At 38.5% G+C, this 23,046-nt stretch overlaps 1 protein-coding gene across 2 annotated transcripts in view; it reads left to right on the top strand.

The window, feature by feature from the left end:
- Window positions 1-23,046, top strand: part of NELL1 (neural EGFL like 1) — a 604,942-nt gene that overhangs the window by 375,384 nt on the left and 206,512 nt on the right. For both annotated transcript variants that reach the window (XM_060765757.2, XM_060765749.2), the window contains exon 14: window positions 2,957-3,079. In XM_060765757.2, the coding sequence (XP_060621740.1) occupies window positions 2,957-3,079 (123 nt within the window). The remainder of the gene's footprint in view (window positions 1-2,956; window positions 3,080-23,046) is intronic.

Genomic DNA, 23,046 nt, shown 5'->3' with positions numbered 1-23,046 from the left:
GAGTGTGTTGCAATAATCTATTTGGGAAGTAACCAGAACATGGACCACCATGGCCAAGCAGACTGCCCAAGGTACGGGCGCAACTGATGCACAAGCTTTAACTGTACAAAAGCTCCCCTGGCCACCTCCAAAACCTGGGGTTCCAGGCTCAGTAATGAATCCAGGATCACTCCCAAGCTGCAAACCTGTGTCTTCAGGGGGAGTGTAACCCCATCCAACACAGGCTGTAACTCTATGCCCTGTTTGGACTTTTGACTGACCAGGAGGACATCTGTCTTGTCTGGATTTAATTTCAATTTGTTAGCCCTCATCCAGTCCAACACAGCAGCCAAGCACCTATTCAAGGTCTGAATAGCCTCCTTAGTAACAGGTGGGAAGGAGTGACAGATTTGGACATCATTTGCATACAGACAACACCTTAGTCTGAAACTCCGGATGATCTCCCCCAGCGGCTTCATGTAGATGTTAAATAACATCAGGGACAGTACTGATCCCTGAGGGACTCCACAAAACAACGGTTGTGGAGCCGAACAGGTGTCACCCAATAACACCTTCCGGGACCGTCCCTCCAGAAAGGACCGAAGCCACTGCAAAGCATTACCCCCGAGTCCCATTTCTGTGAGGCGTCTCAGAAGGATACCATGGTCAACGGTATTGAAGGCCGCTGAGAGGTCCAGCAGAACTAACAGGGACACACACCCCCTGTCTAGCTCCCAGCGTAGATCATCTACTAAGGCGACCAAGGCTGTTTCAGTACCATGTCTTGGCCTAAAGCCAGACTGTGCCAGATCAAGATAATCAGTGTCTACCAGGAACCCCTGGAGTTGTGAAGTCACCACACGTTCCATGACTTTGCCCAAGTAGGGGAGATTGATACTGGCTGATAGTTGACTAATTGAGTGGGGTCCAGTGATGTTTTTTTCAAAAGCGGTTTTATAACAGCCTGTTTTAGGCTGGCTGGAATCTTGCCTTCCTGTAGGGAGGACATTAACCACCACCTTAACCCACTCTGCCAAACCCCCTCTGGCTTCCTTCAACAGGAAGATGGGCAGGGGTCTAGGATGCATGTGGTTGGCCTCGCCTCTCCAAGGATCCTATTCACATCCTTGAGCTGACCCAATTGAAATGAATCCATCAAAACCGGACAAACAGGTGCTCTTGTTACATCCTCAGAGACTGCCGTTAATGTGGCGTCGAAGTCAGAACAGATCAGAGCAACTTTGTCTGCAAAGAACTGTACAAATGCTTCACAGCGAGTTGCTGAGTTGTCGGGGATCTCGCTCTGAGGCGGGTTTAACAGCCCTCTGACAACTCGGAACAACTCAGCCGGACGGTTCTTTGTGGACGCAATATTGGCAGCAACAAAAGATTTCTGTGCGGCTTTTATTGCCGCATCATAGTGCCTTAGGAAGGCATCTAGACGTGTTTGGGCTGATCCACTACGCTTCCACTGCCACACGCCCTCTAGTCTTCTCTTCTTTCGCTTCATTGCTGCCAGGTGCTCAGTAAACCAAGGAGCTGTTTTAGCTTGGTTACTCGAGAGGGGATGTTCTGTTCCAGAGGGAGACCAGAGCATCGACAGAATCACTTACCGAGGAGGCAGGAAACTCCCCAAGAGCTGTCACGAATCCATTAGGATCCATAAGTTTCCTGGGGTGGACCATTTTAATGGGTCCACCACCCCTGCAGAAGTTCGGGGGCTCAATTAGTCTAAACCTGATCAGGTGATGGTCGGTCCATCAAAAACACACACCATCAATTTCAGAGTACTATTTCATAAAGGAGCATAGGAAAGAATATATAATTGTTAGTTTAGTGATCCATATCAGGAGTAAAGAGGGAGGAAGGCAAATTCACACATCCCTATCTTATGCCCTATATATCTCATGCTGAATTTGGAATGAGATAGGTTTGTTCTCTGCTTTCCAAGACTGTAAGACTAATGAATTTAAGCTATGGAACATTAGCAGGAACACCTTGTAAATAAGAGCAGCTCAGCAATGGAACCAAATGCTTAGAGAGAAAGCCGGGTCTCCTTCTCTGGACTTCTTCAAAGAAGAGACTGAACAACTACAGCAGAAAATGCTTTAGCTGGAGATCCTACAATAAGCAGAGGGTTAGCGTCAATGACTCTAAGACATAGCTGATAGTTATGTCTTTATAATTTGATCTTCTTAGTCACCAAGATGTGATTCTACTCCCTCTCAACCTTGCTCTCATATACAGAGATAACAACTCTTCAGTTCAGATGCCAAAAAATCAAAACAGTGGCTATTTCTCAAACAGCTAGATTGAGAAATGGGTAAATTTGGATGGAACAGGAATAGGAATCACCATCTCATGCACACCAACTCTATCTTAGGCTTACAGACATAGCTCCTCCTTCTCTTAGCTCTATATTTATCTTGAACCAAATGGCATACTATAGCTATTTAAAACACTATTACCCCCCCCCCCCCCCAGCTACTTGTGTCCTCAAAAGTAAGCATATCAAGAAGTAGATCCCACAGATCTATTCCATCCTTACCTCCCCCTTAAGTATAAACAAGGCCTATCTGCAGTGTAGATATGTTCTTGGAGAAACAATTATAAACTGATTGCTATACTTTAGTGAGAACCATATAGCAGCACTAACATTTAAATTATGTGTTGCTATGGAACAAACATCTAAATGTTCATCACTGTGTAGTATTTTCTCCTAGTAATTCTTTATTGTTATCAAAAGTAGCATTCTCTCATCTTCTAAAATGTATGAGTTGATATGCCATGAGTCAATACCTGGAATAGAAATGGCCAATGTCAGGTTCCTCCAACTAATGTATCTTCTGCTGTGTTCAGCCATTGTAGTAATCCAGTCATTAGTTATATCTAGCCTTTCAAATGTCAGAGCATTGGGCTGAAAAATTATTTTTTTCCACTGTTCTCCTTCATTTTCTTTTGCATTGTTTTCTTGTAGAGCGTGATGAATGTGACAGCGGACAGCACAACTGTGATGAGAATGCAATCTGTACTAACAACGTCAGGGGACATAGCTGCACCTGCAAACCTGGATATGTAGGGAATGGGACCATCTGCCGAGGTGGGTCTGTTCTTCCAACAAATTGATAAAAAGAGTAGACACTATTAATATTTCTTGACAGTTGCCCAAGTGTAGCCAGCACTTGAGTCTGGGCTCTGTTAGGGTTAACCTGTCAGATTTATCTTTGGCAACTATGGAAATCAAATGTATTATGAGAATTGATCTAAACGTAATTTACTACCATGAAAAGGTATTTCTGGGCAACTGAAACATTTTTCACTGTACTGTTCATCAATATGGTTGCTTTGCATAGTTTATCAACTCATCATTGTTGTTTAAATTGTATTTTTGAGCACAGTGATACAGTGGATCCAACTGCTATATTCCAGTCTAGGTACATGCAGCTTTTAAGCTTGAATAACTGCCTTTTGAACAAGATCCATGTGGCTTTTAAATGGAAGCTATAATTTTCTTTTATAGTAGAGTAAGCTGCCAGGAGCCACTGAATATGAGGGGTTGCAGACAGAAATGATTTTTATTTTTGATGCAGTTTGCTTTATGGTGCATTAATAACCTAGTTGTCTGCATTTCAGAGATATCACTGCTATTGTAGACTTTGACTAGACCATAAAGTGTATATGTCATAATATCACTGTGTATGCAACAACACAGTATATTATGGACAGATCCCCCCTCAAAGAAATATGAGATTACTTGAAAGAGATAAAAGGGTAAATATGCACCACTTACCGATCTGGTATCTGCTGTTGTTATTGAACATAGACTTCTCTAAAATTAAGCTTGGGTGGCATTTGTTGTCTATTGCAGTTCCTGAAGATCTATTCTTTTAATGGAGTTTAACTATTACTGTATGTAAAGCTAGTAACACAGGTTGCATTGGATGCAGCCTGTAAGGTTAGCTGTAAGGTTAGCTTCTGCTGTCTTGTGGTGGATCTAGATAGATTAGTGTCATCCTGCATTTTGAAATACTTTGACAATACTTAGATTTTTTTAAAAAAAGAAAAGAAATATAACACCAAACAAACATAAAACCATAGTAAATAAATAATTTTCACCCATATTTGTACAACATGCTTCAAGGTTGATATATTGCCAACATTGACAATACTCAAACCAGATATTCTATATGTGATTAGACATAATCTGGTGTCACCTGCTATTTCAAGATACAAGAGTCCATTAAACTCTGACAGTTGCATATCTAGGCAAATTCATTCCCATAATACCCATTTACATGGAATTATTTCAAAAGGAAAATACTGTCTATGTTCAAGAAAGGTGCAGACATGAAAATTAGTGCTGACACAACCATTAACTTGTCGGATCCCTCTAGTTCAGACAGTATAACTGAGTGGTCTCATAGTACTTCTTTTACCACAAGTCTCATCATTCCTGTGTTAATCTGGGTTGCTGGAAGTTGCTGGCTAACAGTATGTGGACACTTCCTTCTTTAAATTCTTTTCCAGAGTTTCTGGAAAGCATTTAGAGTCTAGACGAATGAATTGAAAGAAAGGTCATCTTAAGCTGTTAAATACATGGAGTGGGAAGAAAGACGGAGTTTTAGGTTTGTCCAGTTGGTTGAATGTGAATTTCCTGTCACCTTTGCCCAGTATGAGCAATGATACGTAGATTTGAAGTACAAATTATCTAGACATGCTCCTCACCCTGATCTATTCACAGAATTTAAACATTTTAAAATAGACCTCTGCATGTTCCATTAGGTTTATTCTACTTTAAAAATTTGCATAATTCCCTCAGCAAAATCAATAGGACTTTAAGGTGTTTAGTTTTATTTTGTTGCTCCCAAGATGTTAGTAATAACACTGTGATTATGATTAAATAAAAAGTTGAATCTGAAAACAACACTGTTTATAAAACAAGCAGTTATAAGCCATGATATTTTTCCAGTGGGGAAAATGTTCAATTTATCATAAATACTAGGTAATGAAATTTTCTACAGTATATGCAAATAAAAGTGTGTGCAAGTGGACATGTAAATTATCAGTAAAGATAATAGTATAAAATAAGAAAAATGCTTGAAATAGTCAGCACATATAAGAATAGCAAGAAGTGGAACAAAGGCATTTCAAATCACATAGGGAAAAAATAAATTAAGGCTAATGGGAGGCTCTGATTGGCGTTTTGTGAATATCAGAGGTAAAAGGTGCTGATATTTCATAGACTTTTCTGTACTACCTTGTGTCTTCCATGAAAAATGTCTTATTGCCTCAGCCATAATCACCAAGTGAAATTAAGTCTGAGCATTTCTAACCCCCCCCCCCAAAAAAAACCCCCCAAAAAACCAGACAGTCAAGAAAGTTTACAGGAAGAAAATGTATGTATTTTAAATACAGTAGAACCTCTATATAAGAATGTCCCAACATAAGTATGTTTAAACTTTAAAATCCTCACTCGGCCTAGAGTGACATTTTGACATCCAAACACTGGCATACAAACAAGGCAAAAGAGACCTCTTTGCCCCCTAAACCAGTTCTAATAGCAAGGCAGAGGGAAACAAATCCTGAACTGGATTCCTAGCCAGAGCAGCTCTGGCTCCTCATCCTGCAAAACAGAAACTCCAGCTCCATGGGATTACTTCCCCTGAATGTTCTGAGAGGAGTCCAATCTGGAAATTCTACTCCAGAGATTGCAGTCCACTCTGGTGCAGCAGAGCCTCAGCCAAACAGTGAGTACTCTATGTTTTGCTTCAAGAAGAGAAAGAGGGAGAGAAAGAGCAAGAGAGGGAGACTGGAATTACAGTATGAAGAAAATGCATATCAATGGGAAAATTTGCTTTGAGATAAGAATCTTTTGACTTAAGAACACAGTCATGGAACAAATTAAATGCTTAAGTCAAAGTATCACTGTATAGTGTGCAGAAGACTTCAATGGATATCATGGGGTTGCTAAAAAGACAAATGAATGGGTCTTAGAGCAAATCAGGAAACATGCCTCCAACTGTCCACACTAGCCTCAAAGTGCAGGCCTGCCCTGGAGTTTCACCAAACTCTGGAGCATTCCTCAACTTTTCATAGTATGGGATAAAACCAGATAACCCCAAACGTTATGGTCAAACATGGGTGGTCTGAACCAGTGTAGACCTATGATAACTAATTCTATTGTACCCTGGACACATTGTGTGACAACATGGAAAAATATGGTGCTTGTAGAGTGGAAAGTTGTAGGAAAAGACTATATAGATTTCAACTCTCACACTTCTTAACAGCCAGTAAACTGACTGGGATTTCTGAGAGTTGAAGTCCAAAACATCTAGAGGGCCAAAGTTTGCACATGCCTGCTATAGGTAGATTGAGTTAATCAGGGCCCTGAATTTACAACATCTGATCAGAGCAGTGAATGACTGTGGGTCTTGAAGGTCTCTCTTTTATAGAGTTGCCAAAGGTTGAAGTCAACTCTTAAATAACATGACTATGAATACTCTTAACTTCTCCCTCCTGTTCCTCTTATTCTCACTGTCGAAAGATCAGGAAAAGATCTATGATTTAAAACTTCTGCTCCACACACACACACGTGGTAAGACATATGTAGCTGCTATGAAGACAGGCATTTACATTAGGAAAAAGGAGTTAACCATTTGTCCTTAAAACATTTCCCTTCCTAGAGGCAATGATTCAAAACTGAATATGAGAAAGGGATACTAGTGGGAGCCAATGTGTGATTTTCATGTTTCCCTTCATGGAAATAATTCACAACTTTATAGGGGTGATTTATATCAGGGTAAAAACATGGGGGAAATTAAATATACAATTGCTTTTCATGAGCTCTTCAATTCAGCTACTGAGATTTACCAAAATAAAACTAAACAATAAAATATTTTTCAGGTATTTCACTTGTGAATAAGACCATACAATTTGATCAGGGAAATAGTGAATAACTATTAAAATGTGATTTCTTCATCTAATAAATTATATACTGTGGTGAAGTGTTAATTTTAATCTGCAGTTATGTGTAATTTATAGATAAGTGTTTAAAACGGTAAGTATATAGAATAGCATAACTGTGGGATGGTAGCCAGCTTAGCTCACTCTGAGCTGAGTTACCATAAAAAGGGGGCAGAGCCAACTGCCACTTGGCAGGGCAGCCATTTTAAAATAGTTAGTCTGTAGTCAGCGAACTACAGGGAAGGCTGGTTCTGTAGTGTGTTGAGAATCAGTAAGGTAAATCTGTAGTCAACGAACTACAGGGAAGGCTGGTTCTGTAGTGTGTTGAGAACCAGTAAAGTAGTCTGTAGTCAGCGAACTACAGGGAAAGGCTGATTCTACTATGTTGAGAATCAGGGTTTTGGCTTTTAGCCAGTGTAGTTTAGATAGGTCGAGTTGACTTATTTATATTATTAGTCAGTGTAAGAGCAAAAGGGGGAGAGAACCCTAATAAGAATCTTTACTGCAACAGAAATAACATAAGAAAAAGATAAGCTTGTACCTAAAGTAATCCGTTAACGAAAGAAACACATTTTGAAGGAAAATAAGTTTGAAACCTGTTTAGTGGAAGAAATAGACCTCTTAAGAGTTGGTGTAATGGAAAACTACCTTTCAGTCGACTAGGCCGAAGCCTGCATGACAGTGGCTGTCAACTTGGAAGGCAGGCAGGACAGGAGGAGGAGTCAAGCTGACTCCTGATTGGGTATAGCAATTGGGGGACGAGTCGGTTTAGAGAGGGAAAATAAGCTGCCAGTTTTGACACAGGGAGAGAAGGGTCTTGACTTGAGACAGAGAAGGTTGTGATTTTAAGATAGGTAGTTACAGCAGGGATCTGACAGAAAAAAAAGAGCTTTTATGAGCCTTAAGTTTAGGGAATAGGCTGAGACAAAGGCTAGGATTTTTACTGTGTTGTTAGAGCCAGTAAAAGAAAGATTTGTCTCCAGAGCTTACTACCCTGTGGTGGAGACAGATAGGGATCTGTTCTCCAGGGATACTGTGTCTAAAGTTAGAACAGTATGTTTAAGGAGTCTCACAGTTGTTAAAAGCTTTTCTGTCAGGGGAACTATTTGTTCAAGTAACCAAGTTTCTGCAACTGAATCACGCTTCTGTACCACTCAATTCTATGAGTTGTTGTTAATATAAAGTCCAATAAACTCTTTCTAGTTAACTTTTAACTGGTGTATGCCTCAATCTATCCATTTCCTTAGAACTCATTCTGTCAAACCATTTTAAAGTCCAGTCAGCTAGTGAGAAAGCCATAGAAGATCAAGAGCTCAAACACCCCTTACCTATAACACATTCACACCATTTGGTTCCTCAGGCCAATAATTCTGAGGTGGTGGCGGCTAATACTACCAAGAACATTCGGTCATTGACATATTCAACATAGGGTCAGCCTTTAATTTCGCTATATTGGTGGCAGCGGTGTGATTGTTTGTCCACCCTACCTAGATATATCTTTTAATCTTCGTTATAGTTGGTTTATGAAATGTTAAAAATGTAACCTCTGAAGATATGTGCCTCTAAGAGTTAAGATACATTGAAACCATCAAGCTTCTTCTATACTTCAATAAACTTGTTACAGTTCCTTCCAAAGTCAAGTCTCTGCTACAAATACTTTCAAGTTAAGCCACGCTACACATTGAAGAAAGACCAAATCAACATTACAAGCTATTACTTGTGTTATCAATTGATTAAGTCCCTACAAAGTGGTGGTTTCTTTACAAACCATTACAAATTGGTGGCATCGTTACAAATTGGGTGCCATCTTTACCAACTGGTGGTCTAATATTATTTTAAAATAAAAGCAATTTGCCATGAAATGACCTGTGTTATAAAGGGTGAACTTTTAATTCTTAAGTGGAAAAGAAATCTGTCTTTTGCTAATACTCATGTTCAGTGTCATTATTGGACACTATCCACCTCTAGACTTCTGCTGGTAGAATAGTAAATTCCTGAAAAGTAGGTGGGGACTGAGCTCCCTTCACTCCAGTTTTCATATGCTCCAAAAACAATTTCTGGAGGACTTGGAGGTCTTCCATGAGGAAGAGGAAAGAAAGAAATATCTTTGATAATCACCAAAGGAACCCTGGTTATGTTGTCATTATTATGTGCCTTCAATTCAACTGTTGGTGACCCTATCATAAACATTTTTGCAGTATTTATTAAGATGACATTTGCCATTGCATTCCTCCTAGCCTTGGGGAGTCTGACTCCCTCAGTGTAATGTTACCTAGTGAGTTTCAATATCTGATCTGGGACCTAAGCCTTTATCCTAGGGCACATTTATACTGACCATTTAATGCAGTTTGAAGACATCTTGACTGTGCAGTGGTTATAAATGTGTGCTGCAGTACACTTTAAGCCCTTTAAACCAAGATAAGGAAAGCCAGGGGATACTCTGAAGTATAGCCTGCCATGCACATCAGCCGCTCTCGTATAAACTACATTGCATAGCAAAAGTGAATCTGTAGAATCCAAATCATTGTGCGGACTCCTGAAGTGCTCTCTTGATCTGCTCAGATGCATTCTGGAAGAGGAAATGGGGGAGGGGGGCCTCATATTCTCTGCAGCTGTCAACCCATGGATCCTGCGAGTCCTAAACTGTTTGAGGCCAGCCTCTGCTGTGCATGTAAGCATCGTTCAGCCCCAATCTTGTTCCAGGACTTCCAATTTAATAATGTACACACGTGAAAGCACTTTGTTCAAAGCTGGTTTTACCCTGGATTAATTGGCCAATTTAAGTATGCCCCTATACTAACAATCAGGTCATGACACCGCAATGGCCCTGCATATTGAACATAGATGGTTTTTGCTATTGCATTTGTTTTTATACAGTGGAAGTTCAGGCAATTGTGGAACACATGCCAACATCTAGTACTCAATCTGTGGGTCCCCAGGTGTTCTGGCCTACAACTCCCAGAAATCCTAGCCAGTTTACCAGCTGTCGGGATTTCTGGGAGTTGAAGGCCAAAAACATCTGGGGACCCCAGGTTGAGAACCACTGATCTAGTTCTAGCTCAGCCCCAGACATTGTTGAATATGGCATTCTTCCTACCAATTACTCAGGTCACTCTAATAGGACCCGGAAATGAATGGCCATAGTCCGTACCTGTTATTGTTGTTGCCTGCTGTAGCACTGCACTTAATTTCGCCCCCCCCCCCTAGATATTTTGAGCTTGCACTAGCCTTGACCCGGCCTTTTAAATTGCCTTGAATAGGCAGGATTGCTTTTAATATATATGTGTTACCATGACAGGAGCCCCAGGTGGCACAGTGAGTTAAAGCACTGAGCTGCTGAGCTTGTTGATTGAAAGGTCGCAGGTTCGATTCCGGGGAGCGGCGTGAGCTTCCGCTATCAGCCCTAGCTTCTGCCAACCTAGCAGTTCGAAAACATGCAAATGTGAGTAGATCAATAGGTACCGCTCCGGCGGGAAGGTAACGGCGCTCCATGCAGTCATGCCAGCCACATGACCTTGGAGGTGTCTACGGACAACGCTGGCTCTTCGGCTTAGAAATGGAGATAAGCACCACACCCCAGAGTCAGACATGACTGGACTTAATGTTAGGGGACTACCTTTACCTTTACCTACCATGACAATTTTATTCTTATATTCTTTTGTTAATTTTATGTTTATGTTGTTTACTCTGTGTGTATTGATGATGTTACTTGGAAACCACCCTGAGTCTCCTCTGGGAGATAGAGCAGTATATAAATAAAGTTTTGTTGTTGTTGTAGTGGCCTTTCCACACAACCATATAACCCAGAATATCAAGGCAGAGAATCCACAATATCTGCTTTGAATTTGGTTATCTGAGTCCACACTGCCATATAATCCAGTTCAATGTGGATTTTATACAACTGTGTTGAAGGGGGCTAATAGAAAGAGCACTTGTGTAGAAAGTTGTTGAAATCAAGCTGATTTGAAGAAGCAAACTACACACACACACACATGCCTTTTAACTTTCAGTTAATTTCTTCCTCATTTCATATTGTGGCCTTGACAACATTGATATGACTTTTCTCACTTTAAATTTTGTTGTATTTTAGATATATTTTATACAGAATAATATGGCTCAAAAAGCTTTTAAACATATTGTTGACATTTTCTTTTAAAAATGACTAGGAAACCCACTTAGCATCTAATAATAGGAGAGTTGGAATAAGAGCTTCAAAATAATTCAGAATAGGCTAAGCCAACTGAACTTCATTAAACAAAAACACAGTTAACTAATGGAAAAGAATTTGTTTCGTTTCTCTCTGCAAGAGCAAGAGGAATACAGTAACCTAATTTCCACTTCTTCCCAAATGACCTTAGACCAACATCATTATTTGATCACAAGAAGGGGCTTCTGTGCCACTGAAGAAAGTCAGAAGGAGCCCTTCAAATGTAAATGAATTTTCGGTTTCACTGCAAGGGGTATATTTTATTATCTAGAAAATTCCTGTAAGGGAGAAGTAAAAATATGGCAAGAAAGTGAAAACAGAACAGAAATTGAATACCTGTTTGACTGTTAGTTGCACAAATGACAAAACAGTCCTGGAGGTGACTAAATTATGGTAATACCCTGCTCTCTTTCTCAGGAAACAGCATGTACTTTGTCAGCATCAACCACAGTTTGTTCATTGAATATTGGCTGAAAAGAAGGATAACACAGTAGACTTAATCTAAAAACTCTCAGTTTGAAAATATTCTAATAGCAGTGAATTATCATATAAACATTTAGGAAGATATTTTTGCATACAAGGTGGTTGTCTCTGGATTTCCCCATATATTTTGCAAAGCCTTTTTTACTATTCCTTCACCGAGTTTCTTTCTTGTGCTAAAGATAATCTGTAACATAGTGACCTTGGCTATTCTTGCTTTCTGCTTTTGTCATATTGTAACCTGGTGAGATCAACTGCTGTAGCTGGTATAAAATCGCTGTGGATTTTATTTCTTTATGGACACATTTACTTTTCATATGCCTGCTTAGCTCATGCCTGTAATTCAGCAGCATGTCATTTTTGCTGGGATTTATAACCTCTTGTTTTAGAGATACAAAAATGTTACAAAATATATGATACTATTTCTTTTTAATGGAGGAACTACCCAATGTTTTTAATGACCTGGTTTTAGAGCTCCAAATGTTACCCAGTACGTGGTTATCAAAAAGCTGAAAATGGCTACCTTTGCAATATAGTATGCCAGTCTGTCTTGCTCAATAGAGAATGGGCCATTTAACAACACAAGTATAGACATTAGTCTTCTAAACTCAAATGCACATTGATAACTTTCTGTTCACTAAAATACCTGGAAGCTCCTTATTCATGTATGCATTTATTGTATTTCCAATTCATGTTTTGAAACTGTATTTTTCCCAAGGTTGCTAACTGTATAAAATGTTAGAACTCAATGCAGGAAGCCCCTGCTTATCTGACAGGTTAGGGACCATAGTGCTATCAGAAAGTAGAATTAATTGAAATATGGAAGCCAGGATTTTTTACTGGGTTGCTGTGAGTTTTCCAGGCTGTATGGCCATGTTCCAGGTCATTTAACTATACAGCCCATAAAACTCACAGCAACCCAGTGATTCCTGCCATGAAAATCTAAGACAACACAACAGGACTTTTTTTAGTTTGCAAATGCATTTTGGTTGATGAAAAATGTAAACAGCACAGTATATATAACTTATAAACACATGATAAAGCTGAAAGAGAGTTTACCTGCATTCTAAAGTGATTCAAGGAGGGATCTGCCTTTTTCTCAGGCAAGTCTTGGGACTATACAGGTGCATGCAAGAGGGCCCAAACAAGCCTCATAAGCAAGGAGAACTGACAAAAGATCAGACCCTAGTAAAATTAATAGAACTTCTCTGTGATTTGCAAGTGCCAAACATGAGTTAGAATCAGAGAATCATAGAGTTGGAAGAGACTTCATGGGCCACCCAGTCCACCCTCTGCCAAGAAGCAGGCAAATTGCATTCAAAGCACCCCCAACCGATGGTCATCCAGCCTCTGTTTAAAAGCCTCCAAAGAAGGGGCCTCCACCACAGTTATTAGAAAGTGATCCATTGAAAGGTGACAAAAGCCTGTATGGAAAAATATAAACTTGATTTTTTAAAAAAGACTTGCATTTAAACTATTTTAAAACAAGACACTTAAAATTATCACAAGACTTCAAGTTATAGTAGTGAGAAATCCAGTGTACTTGTAGCATTCTAACCAAATGATATAGGTAAAATTTCATAGTTTTAATTGAAGTAGGGCTCACACCATTCAAACACAATTCTGCTGATTGGATGCAGTGGCAGCACTGGAAAGTACTTCTTCTCAAACATGACCATTCAAAGGAGGCCAAATTATGTCATTATTCCTGTTGCTGTGTGTGTTTAGGTCCTTTCTAACTTATGACAACTTTATCCCCTACCTTCCCAAAAGTCCCTTATCATGGGATTTCTGGGGTTGAGAGTATGTGACTCATGCAAGGTTACACAGCTGTTTCCATGTCTGAGCAGGAAATCTAACACTGATTTTTAGAGTCAGAGTCCAATGCTTAAACCATTGGACTATAGCTCTCAACCCTCTACCCCCCCCCCCCCCCCCCAAATTCCTTAACTTTTGCTGTAGTAGTCATTGAACCAATTATTTCACGGCTACCAACTCCCCAGACTGATTTTTTTTTTTAAAAAAAAAATGATGGACATAAATAGGAACATCAGAGGAAACACAAATCTATGTCTCTCTTCACACACTTTTGCTCCATATTATTTGCTTTGCGTTTACATGCCAGTGTGTATTAAAATAAAAACACTTCATTCATATACTTTAAGCTCATACACCCCTGATATTTTTTTCTTACCTTTGTTGTTGTTTTTTTTTTTAAAAAAAATAGCATTTTGGCTAATATTTTGTTTGTTTATATCAGTGATTAATTGTACTGAGTTATGAATTGTGCAAGCACCTATGAATTTGGAATATAGACATTCTTGATTCCCTCATCATGTGAGAAGATAAAAATCAGTCTTGTGTCTATAATCTCATTAGTCTAATTGATATAATCACAGAGGTCTGTGCTGAACTACTTTTAAATATTTTGGGTGGGGAAAAGTAATAATTATGGGAATCAACAGATAAGCTTCAGGGCAGGCTTCTGACACAAAGAATTTATGTATTCTACAGTGTTTCATTTTTAACACCCTAATCAAAAATGAACAACTACTTGGACCCTTGGTAAACTCTAATATTTTATTCAACCAAATTGGTTAAGTATTTAGAAGATATTTTTCTACTAATGTTGAGTTTTCATCTTTAATGAACACATTGCACAGTTGCAGAATAATAAAAATGGCAATTACCTGTACAGATAAATCTGTAGAAGGAAAAGAAAAGTGCATTTGTCCCCTTTTCTGCATGAATTGAGTTACCCAATGATAATTTCTACTGCTGCTACTCTAGTTTTGGATCTGGATCTGGAAGAAATTGTCCACATTTCCTGTGCTAGTAACCACATATATAATAACATGGGGCCAAGAAACTGCTTTCAGCTTTGGGAAATTATCACAAAATGAACTCACTTAATCACAAACTCCTAGGGCACATTTATACTGACCACTTAACATGGATTGAAGACATTTCAAAATACAATGTTTAAGTGACACACAGGTTGAAAAGGAACATGCATTAGATGTCTTAATCCAAGAAAAGCAAAATTATGGGCATTAGTATGCTTTACTGTAATCCACATTATATAGTAAAATCAAGTAAAGGACATGTGCTCCAGTGATCTGCACATGTTCATTGTGGTAGAGGGCTTTGAAAAAAATCCTTAATAAAGATGCAGATATTACAGATCATGGAAATGGGTCAGAGCTGAACTTTTCAGTGTGTTTCTGCGCTTTACATGTGAATAGGTGTATATTCAATTCACTTTCTCATTTGCTGCTATTATATTGCAATACTTAGTCATTGTAGATGTGCCCTTAGAAGACCTAACTTTCTTTACTTCTCCTTATGTTTTTATTTTGTCTCTGTGTGTATACATATGGGAAGAGATGGGACAAAAAGCATCAAGGATTTATGGTTGGATTGCAGAACAAGATATATCCTACCAGTTCCTGGTGATGTTCATTTCTGAAGCAAACAGATGGCATGAACATTTTCTTATAGTTAGCCTGGAAGCAGAACAATCCATTAATGCCATTTTGATTTTCTAGAGGCAGGATAGTTCAGTTGACTTTAAAAGCCCTTGTAACCAAATTACATTCACAAATCTCTAATAGCACTGAAATTGGGGTACTCTGAGTGATATCCAACTGGTGTATTCCTTGACAGAACAGTGTTTATCATGGGAACAGATTGTTCCCTTCTCTTCACTCTCTGGTGCCTCACTGCTAAGCTACTGAAGAGAGTTGGAAGAACAGCATGGAATAGATTTGGTGGCTGGCATTGAATTCTGAAGGGAAGAAGTCTATCTGCATAATGATATGTATCTCCTAGTTTTTAAATTCCATAAAATTTTATTATGTGCTCAGTTCTGGAATCTCTGCTTCCCCATTCCTTAATCCCTTTCCTGTTGCTTAGGTTAGATACCCATTAAAATGCAAGTTCGGTTTTGGATGAGGATGTCTCATCTTTGTTTAGAACAATATTTAAGCCTTGCTTAACATGGGATTTCTTGATATTATAGGGCATTTAGCTTAGCGGATACTACAGTATATGGTGAGGGCTGTGAATGTGCATATGCATATTAGTGTCAGTAAGGGAATGTTAGTAAACCTGTATATATGTAAAGCAATGAGTAAGGATACAGTCTCACAAATGCCATCAGTGCTTTTTGCACACAAACAAATACAAACATGTTATCCCCTTCATTTGCACACACACACACACACACACACACATTTTCTTCTTGTCCTTATTATCCCTTTGACCCCCTTGTATGTACATGCAGGTATTTACTCCATTTAAACTCCTATTAAACAAGTACTCAGCAAAGTAAGAGAAATACAATATGATGAGAAAAATATAATCACAACTCATCTTCATTACTGGGAGGCAAAACCAAATGTGTTACCATGTCTCTCAGCCAATCAGGGCTGGGAGGGGGGAAGGAGGTGGAGTTGTGGCCATTGCTCTTTCCCCCCAGTACCTTGCTGCACCCTCCATTCCTGCTCAGAAAGGAAAAGAGAGAGGAGCTCTGCGCCAGATAGGCAAGCAGGCAGGCATAGGGCACAGGGTTGCACCATAGAAGAGGGAACAGGAGTCTCCATTAGCTGCTGCTGTATGTGCATAGGATAAAAAAGCACACAGCCATTTTTTTTCACCCAGCCACAACTTCCCTTGGCAGCATTTTCTAGTGCTAGTGTGATCTCGGTGTGCATAATAAAGCGAAAAAGAACACAACTACTTGTTTACCTGTGGCACAAGTTGCCTTAGCTACTTTTTCTAGAGCTAGTGTGATCTCTGTGTGCATAACCCAGCAAAAAAAAAACCTAACCACTCAATTAACTCAAGCACAAGTTGACTTAGAAGTTGATCTGACACTTGATGTGCTTGCTTGCAATGGAAAATATGTCTTGCTCTCCAAGTGTAGACCCCACCCCACCCCACTCATAGCAGCCAGTCATAGCAGCTAAAGATTTTTCTTGACAAAAGATTTAAAATTTTCCCCGAAATTAGGAGGTATGCTAATATTTCTGGAACTTGGTGGGAATTGTTATGTTGAGTAATTGTAGAGAAATTCCAGGACATAGCTCTTGTCGTTTGTTTTTTAAATAAGGTTTTTGGTAAAAACCGAAACAATTCCTCAGAAATCAATAGACAAGTGAAACATTCTGAAACTTGTAATTTTGTAATGGCTTTTGAAACATTTTATCAAATCGCACAGCCCTGGTATTTATCTATCTGTAGAGCTTGTGGTGTATTTATTAGGCATGTAAAATTGATGGTAGGCTTTGTATGTGTGCAGTAGTCAACATGGCATCTTCCCTATTTAAATTTGGCTTCTTCTGTTTGAACATGTTTGTTAATTATCGTAATTTAGTGGTATACATTATACACCCATTGCAGGGTCCACTAAAGATTCTTCATAAGGTCCATGGGTCAATCATGCTCTCTCTCCTTGCACTCCCCCCTGCATTTGTTAACATGCATCTGATGAAGCCAAAGTAATGACATGTTTTTAAATGGTAATTATATGTTTTTAAATGGTTTATATATGCTTTTTAAATGTTGAGTTGAATGTTTTTAACTGTATTTTTTATGAATGTATGGCACTAAAATGGCTATTTCTGTGAGTTGCCTTGAGTCTCCACAAGACTGAGAAAGGCAGGCTACAAATGCCATAAATAAATAAATAAATAAACTGTAAAACTGTTTCATATTTTATACTTAAAGGGCCTTAGGGATGGCCAGGAAGAAAGTCTTTGGAGCTCTATAATAATGACAACATGGTGCAGATAAGGGTGACCATCCAGCAGGGCTGAATTGGATTTGGTTCTGCTGGGCAGTCTGAACTCCATCCTGCTAATGCAGTGTAACAACCCACAGTGAAGTACTGCCACTCTGGACCGGCCCCGATTAATTGGCCAGTGTAGATGTGTCCATAGTTGTCATAGCTCATTTGATTTGCTTCCCCTCAGTCTTTGAAAATTTTAAACCTCCTAGATTGGATAATAATAGATGATATTCCTATGTAGCTTGGATTCCTCTTTAGCTAAAAAGTATATTTTGAGCAGTTTTGATGGAAATGAAGAATTTCCCATTGTAGCAATTTTCAGACTGCCTTGTTACTCCATTTCAGCATAAAATAAAGCATCTTAAGGACAAAACAATTTATTTCTATCTAAAGCTTTATGGGTTACATTGTATTATTTTACATACATGAAATGCAGTGATTGCACTCTACTATAGTCTACAAAAACCTTATCTTGAAACAAATCATTTATTTTTTAAGGTATCCGCAAGCTCTCCACTTTTATATGGCAAGTCAAAATCTATTGATTCTGCTTGTTATCTTTGGATTATTTTATCTCTATCCAGTCTAAATACCACCCTTTGCTATATTATGGATAATTTGGACTTTCAACTGGAGATTGCTGTGTGCTTTGTCATTTTTCTCCTGGGAATGTTGGCTATCTATATTCTGTGCCAATAAAGACACCATTGCTCAGAATAAAAATTCTCCCTCCTACTCTGATGACTTTGACCTATGCCTACCTTTGTGCTGAAAGTCTGATTATCAAATTGGGCCTAGGAAGAAGTTTAGTCTTCAGAACTGTTCCGCTAATACAAACGTCTCACTGACTTCTGTGGGATTTATATCACCTTGATAGTTCATTTTTTTGTAGTCACAGTGAAAATAAGACATTATTTTTTCAGAGTATCTTCAATCATAGAGACAAGTTGACCTTAGGAGCCTCCATCAGTAATATATTGTTGTAAGCCAATTTGTGAAGTCTTTGAATTATAAGGCAGTACAAAAAAACCACATTTTTTTCAAGAATGGCCCAAACATCATTTCTATACTACATTCAGAAGCAAACTTAGACAGTACATGGATTTGAAACTTATCATTTGTAGGATTGGTTACATATGTTGAGAGCCAGTGTGGTGTAGTGGTGTAAACACTGGACTATGGCTTTGGAGACTATGGTACAAATCTCTGCTTGTCTACACACACACACACAGAATGACTTCAGGCAAGTCAACTCTCTCAGCCTCAGAGAGAGGCAATGACAAACCCTCTCTCAACAAATCTTGCCTAGAAAACCCAATGGTATGTTCACTTCAGAATCACCATCAGTAGGAAATGACTTCATATCATATAGTAACAAGGGCTGGCTGAGAATTTTGATTCAAATAATTTAAAAACACATTTTTTACTCATTGGAACTGAAATCAATTTGGATTATAAAAGTTAAAGTACTAACTATCCAACTTGACACAAGATTTCAGGTTAGCTAGAACCATTGCAAATATATATATGGGATAAAGCCCATGATTTTGAGATCTTATAATCGTTGTCGTCATCATCATCATCATCTTTACTTATGTCCCATTTTCCGCACTTGATTGAAACTCAATGTGGCTTACAAATATAAATGGTTACATTACAATTATCTTAAGATGAGTAAGGTTTGTAGGACCAAAGTACTATGGAAAGAATCAATTAATACATTTAAAATAAACTGAAGCTGACAGACATTCCTATGTGCAGCACATATTGTGAGTTCCCACATTAATTTTAGTTGAGTGCCATGATGTAGGCCTGACCAGTGGCCCAGCAGTTCCTAGCCTTGGATGCCCACCATTCTTACCCTGGCCTATAGACCCTACTAAATCCATTTGGATATGGGTGAATTTATTTTACTATGTAATGTAAAATAACTGTCTTCAACTGTTATTAACAACCCTCTTCCTTTTTTAAAATGTTCCTTTTGCTCACAGCAGGCATGTAGCCGGGGGGGGGGGGGCTTTGGGGGCTTCATGCCCCCCCCCCCCCCAAATTCTCATGGTGGTCTGTGAAAAGTCCTTACTGGTACATTATTTAAACTGTTATGTTTATTCATATCATGATCTGATCACCATGCTCAATATATTCATGTGCATGGGGGTATTGGGGTAACGATACAAAAGGTTTGCTAGGGTAGACTCTCTTTCACTCAGACTCAGCCCCCTCCCCCGAATCAATCTAGCCCCTCCCCCAAATCAAAATCCTGGCTACGGGCCTGGCTCACAGAGATTCCTTCTTACAGGGCTCTGAATTGGCTTCCCTCTGTTATTCACAGGCATGCTTCTCTCCCCTTCATCTAGGAGTCATTCAGTAACACTTATGCCAGTTTTTTTTCTTGTTTTTCCTGTTGCAGTGTCACAAATGACCAAAGTTAGAATCTTCTTGAGTGTTTTGACAGAGTGTTCCTGCATAGTAGGGAGTTGGATGAATGTGTTCTTGTGTTTCCTTACAACTCTATAATTCCATGATTCTAGAATAGCTTGAAGGTGAGAAGCTTGTTCAGAGGGTGATGCCCTGAACACCGTCATCTCAATCTTAACCTGTCATTGCCCTGACCTTTCTGTATTGTTAACCTGGGTCTCTCTTATCCTTTCACAGGATATAATCAGGGCCATCAGGTGTTCATAAACCCTCTGGCCTATCATTATCTCCTTTTTCCCCTGCTTACTGTTAAAATTCAGCATTTCTAAAGATTCACAAAACTTGAAATGACAGCCATCAGCTGCTTTTCCTTTACAAATAAGGGGGCATGTTTTGAAAAGTTCTTGCTGGCTTGCATCTACATAACAGGAATCCCTTTTGTTTAGACCACTGTGAGTTCTGACCACAAAGCTCAATGTTGAGGTCACAAAAAAATGCCAAGAGTAAAAAGTTTCTGAATGCCACCCATTTACACACATATGTTAGCAACAGCGTGCAGGGTTTACAGTGGACTCTTCAGAAAATGCTTCAGCAAATCCCAGCCTCTTTAGGAAGCCTTGCAAATGCTCTACTCATGAGCACTCCAAGGCACTAGTCATGATTAGCCTAGGACTTGTCTCAAAGTCATAAGTGTCTGTACTGCATGGCCCAATGGCTGCATTTTTCTTTTCCTAGAAGAAATTAACAACCAGCAATTAATATAGAATGTCCAATTTATTAGGTATTCCCAGTCAACTAACTACACTACTGGTTTGTTGGGAGTTGTGCATTGAAACATAATCACTTTCCTGACACGAATGCCAATAGGCACCACTCATTGCATACTCACACTTTGTGCTTTGCTTCTTAAGTAAAGTATAACTGAATGTTTGAAAACACAGGCACACATTCCAAATGTATAATTACTAGAAGTTTAATGAGCAGCAGCTACATGACTGAATATGTCTGATTAGCAAACCATGGACATCTAAGATAGTCATGGCTCATTTTTGGGTATCAGAATTCCAAAACAAGCCCCAGATTAAATATCTTTTAACTTCATATTGTTTTATACTGCCATTGCTTAATCTTGGCAATGGATGATTGCATTTGTCAGTGGTGGAATTATGCCTGCAGTGCTTGTAAATTTCACCTACAACATTCAAGGGATGCAATAACAGGCCTCAGCTCCCAGCAGACACTGCAGATTTGTCCCTGACATTTATTCATATTTGGTGGTTAAAATGAAAAATAAAAAATGCACATTAAAAAGACAGAGAATATACTGTGAATATTTTATGGCATGTGATAGCGCTCTGACTTGTGATTAAAGAAATACCATATAAACTGTGGATAAAAATATAAGGCTTCATTGCTGATAAAATATACTACAGAATATGACTACATGTAATTTCAGGGCAGCTGGTATGTCGCTTTAACTGCACCCAAATAGTATCATCCTAATACAGTACATATTTATCATTCATTTTTAGGTTTTCTTTAACAGAACAAGCCCTAAAGAGTACTTTATTCAGTTAATGTAAAGAATACACCTCCTGGCTGGCATCCTGCTGCTGGCACATATGTACAAATTCGTTTATCTGTATGTATGTCCCCCACAGCCAGATTTCTTTTTTTAAAATAATCCATATTACTTTTTAAAAATAATCCATAGCTACAATGACTAACACATTTTTAAGCCCAGCTTGTCTTGTTTCAATGTAACACCAAGACTACATCTCTCTGGTAATGTACTTTTTGAACCTCCTTATGTTCATGAGTGCCAGTCAGAACCATTATTACCTCATGACAACAACACGTTGAATTATATAATTTCATTTGTTTGCTACAAACAGGCACTTCTGTTATCATTGTTCTTGACGTTTTTATAGTCATTGATGTAGTCAAATTTCCATTTGGGGTGAAATTTTGGAGGTTGTATGGAACATCTAGTAATGATACATTGCTCAACCTAAGAGGTCCTAATGTGGGACTATAATGGTGTACTGAACAAAATAGAATCTCAGCCCATGTGTTTATATTTTCCTAGTATTTATGCATTCCATAACCAAAATGTGTCATAAGATTCAGTTGCCTGACATTTTATTTGTCCCATATATCCAATAATTGTCTATTTCATTTTCTCCCCCTTTATCTTCATTGTATTTATCTCCACTTAGCAGAGCCATTTAAGTGCTTTCTTTCATTTTCATTTATGTGATTTGTGATGGCTGAATAAGGTTGAAGAAAAGTTCCTAATTTAAATTAAATTACATGCACCTCACAGCAAGTAGCACAGTAGTTAAGAAAAAAAATGCCCATCAGCCATTTGAACATTTGTGGTCATGGCTCATTTTGAAACCTTTTTTTTCCCTAGAAGGTGACTAAAGTTCTGACACATGCTTTCATATGACTCTTCAACACATTTAATGACTGTAGACATTGCCTCAAACTAGAAAAGTATATTGGAATGCAAGAAAAATGGGAAATGCACACATTCGGTATAGTTTTAAAAATTCAGCTTGATTTATAAACTAGGAAACTTGCATTTATTTAAAATATGCATTTATTTTAAATATGCATTTATTTTCCCCTGCCCCCTTTTAACTTGATAGAACAGTAATAATGTTCCTCACGGGTGCTAAAATCATTAATTTTTCTTATAATAATCAGGATTAGAGGTTGTAAATGTTATGTAATCAGAGACATTATTGAAATCCTACATTACCATCCCTTCATTGCAAGTCCATGCTTTGCTAATCAGACATATTCAGTCATGTAGCTGCTGCTCATTAAACTTCTAGTAATTATACATTTGGAATGTGTGCCTGTGTTTTTAGTGAAAAATCCTTATGAAGCGAAGGTAATTATATTAGAGATAACACTTCTCTGCAGCTAGAATGCAGGAGGGTGTTCTCTCTCTTTCTCTTCCAAGCTGTCATGTAGCAAATCACAATAGAGTATACTACATTTAGTAATGAACAAAGATGTTATAAATATTTAAATAACTTATAAAATATTTTAGTTTATCCCCATACATAATCCAAAAACTCTCAGACAAGTTATAGACATTGTTTGACCAACCACCTGATCTTATGGATCATATTTTCAGTAATTTCATACTTCTGCTTGGATACTATATCATTATTAATACCCCAGTCCTGGGCAT

The sequence above is a fragment of the Anolis sagrei genome, chromosome 1 (assembly GCF_037176765.1).
Source record: "Anolis sagrei isolate rAnoSag1 chromosome 1, rAnoSag1.mat, whole genome shotgun sequence".
In the NCBI taxonomy this organism is placed as follows: domain Eukaryota; kingdom Metazoa; phylum Chordata; class Lepidosauria; order Squamata; family Dactyloidae; genus Anolis; species Anolis sagrei.
This window is presented reverse-complemented; position numbering and strand designations above follow the sequence as displayed.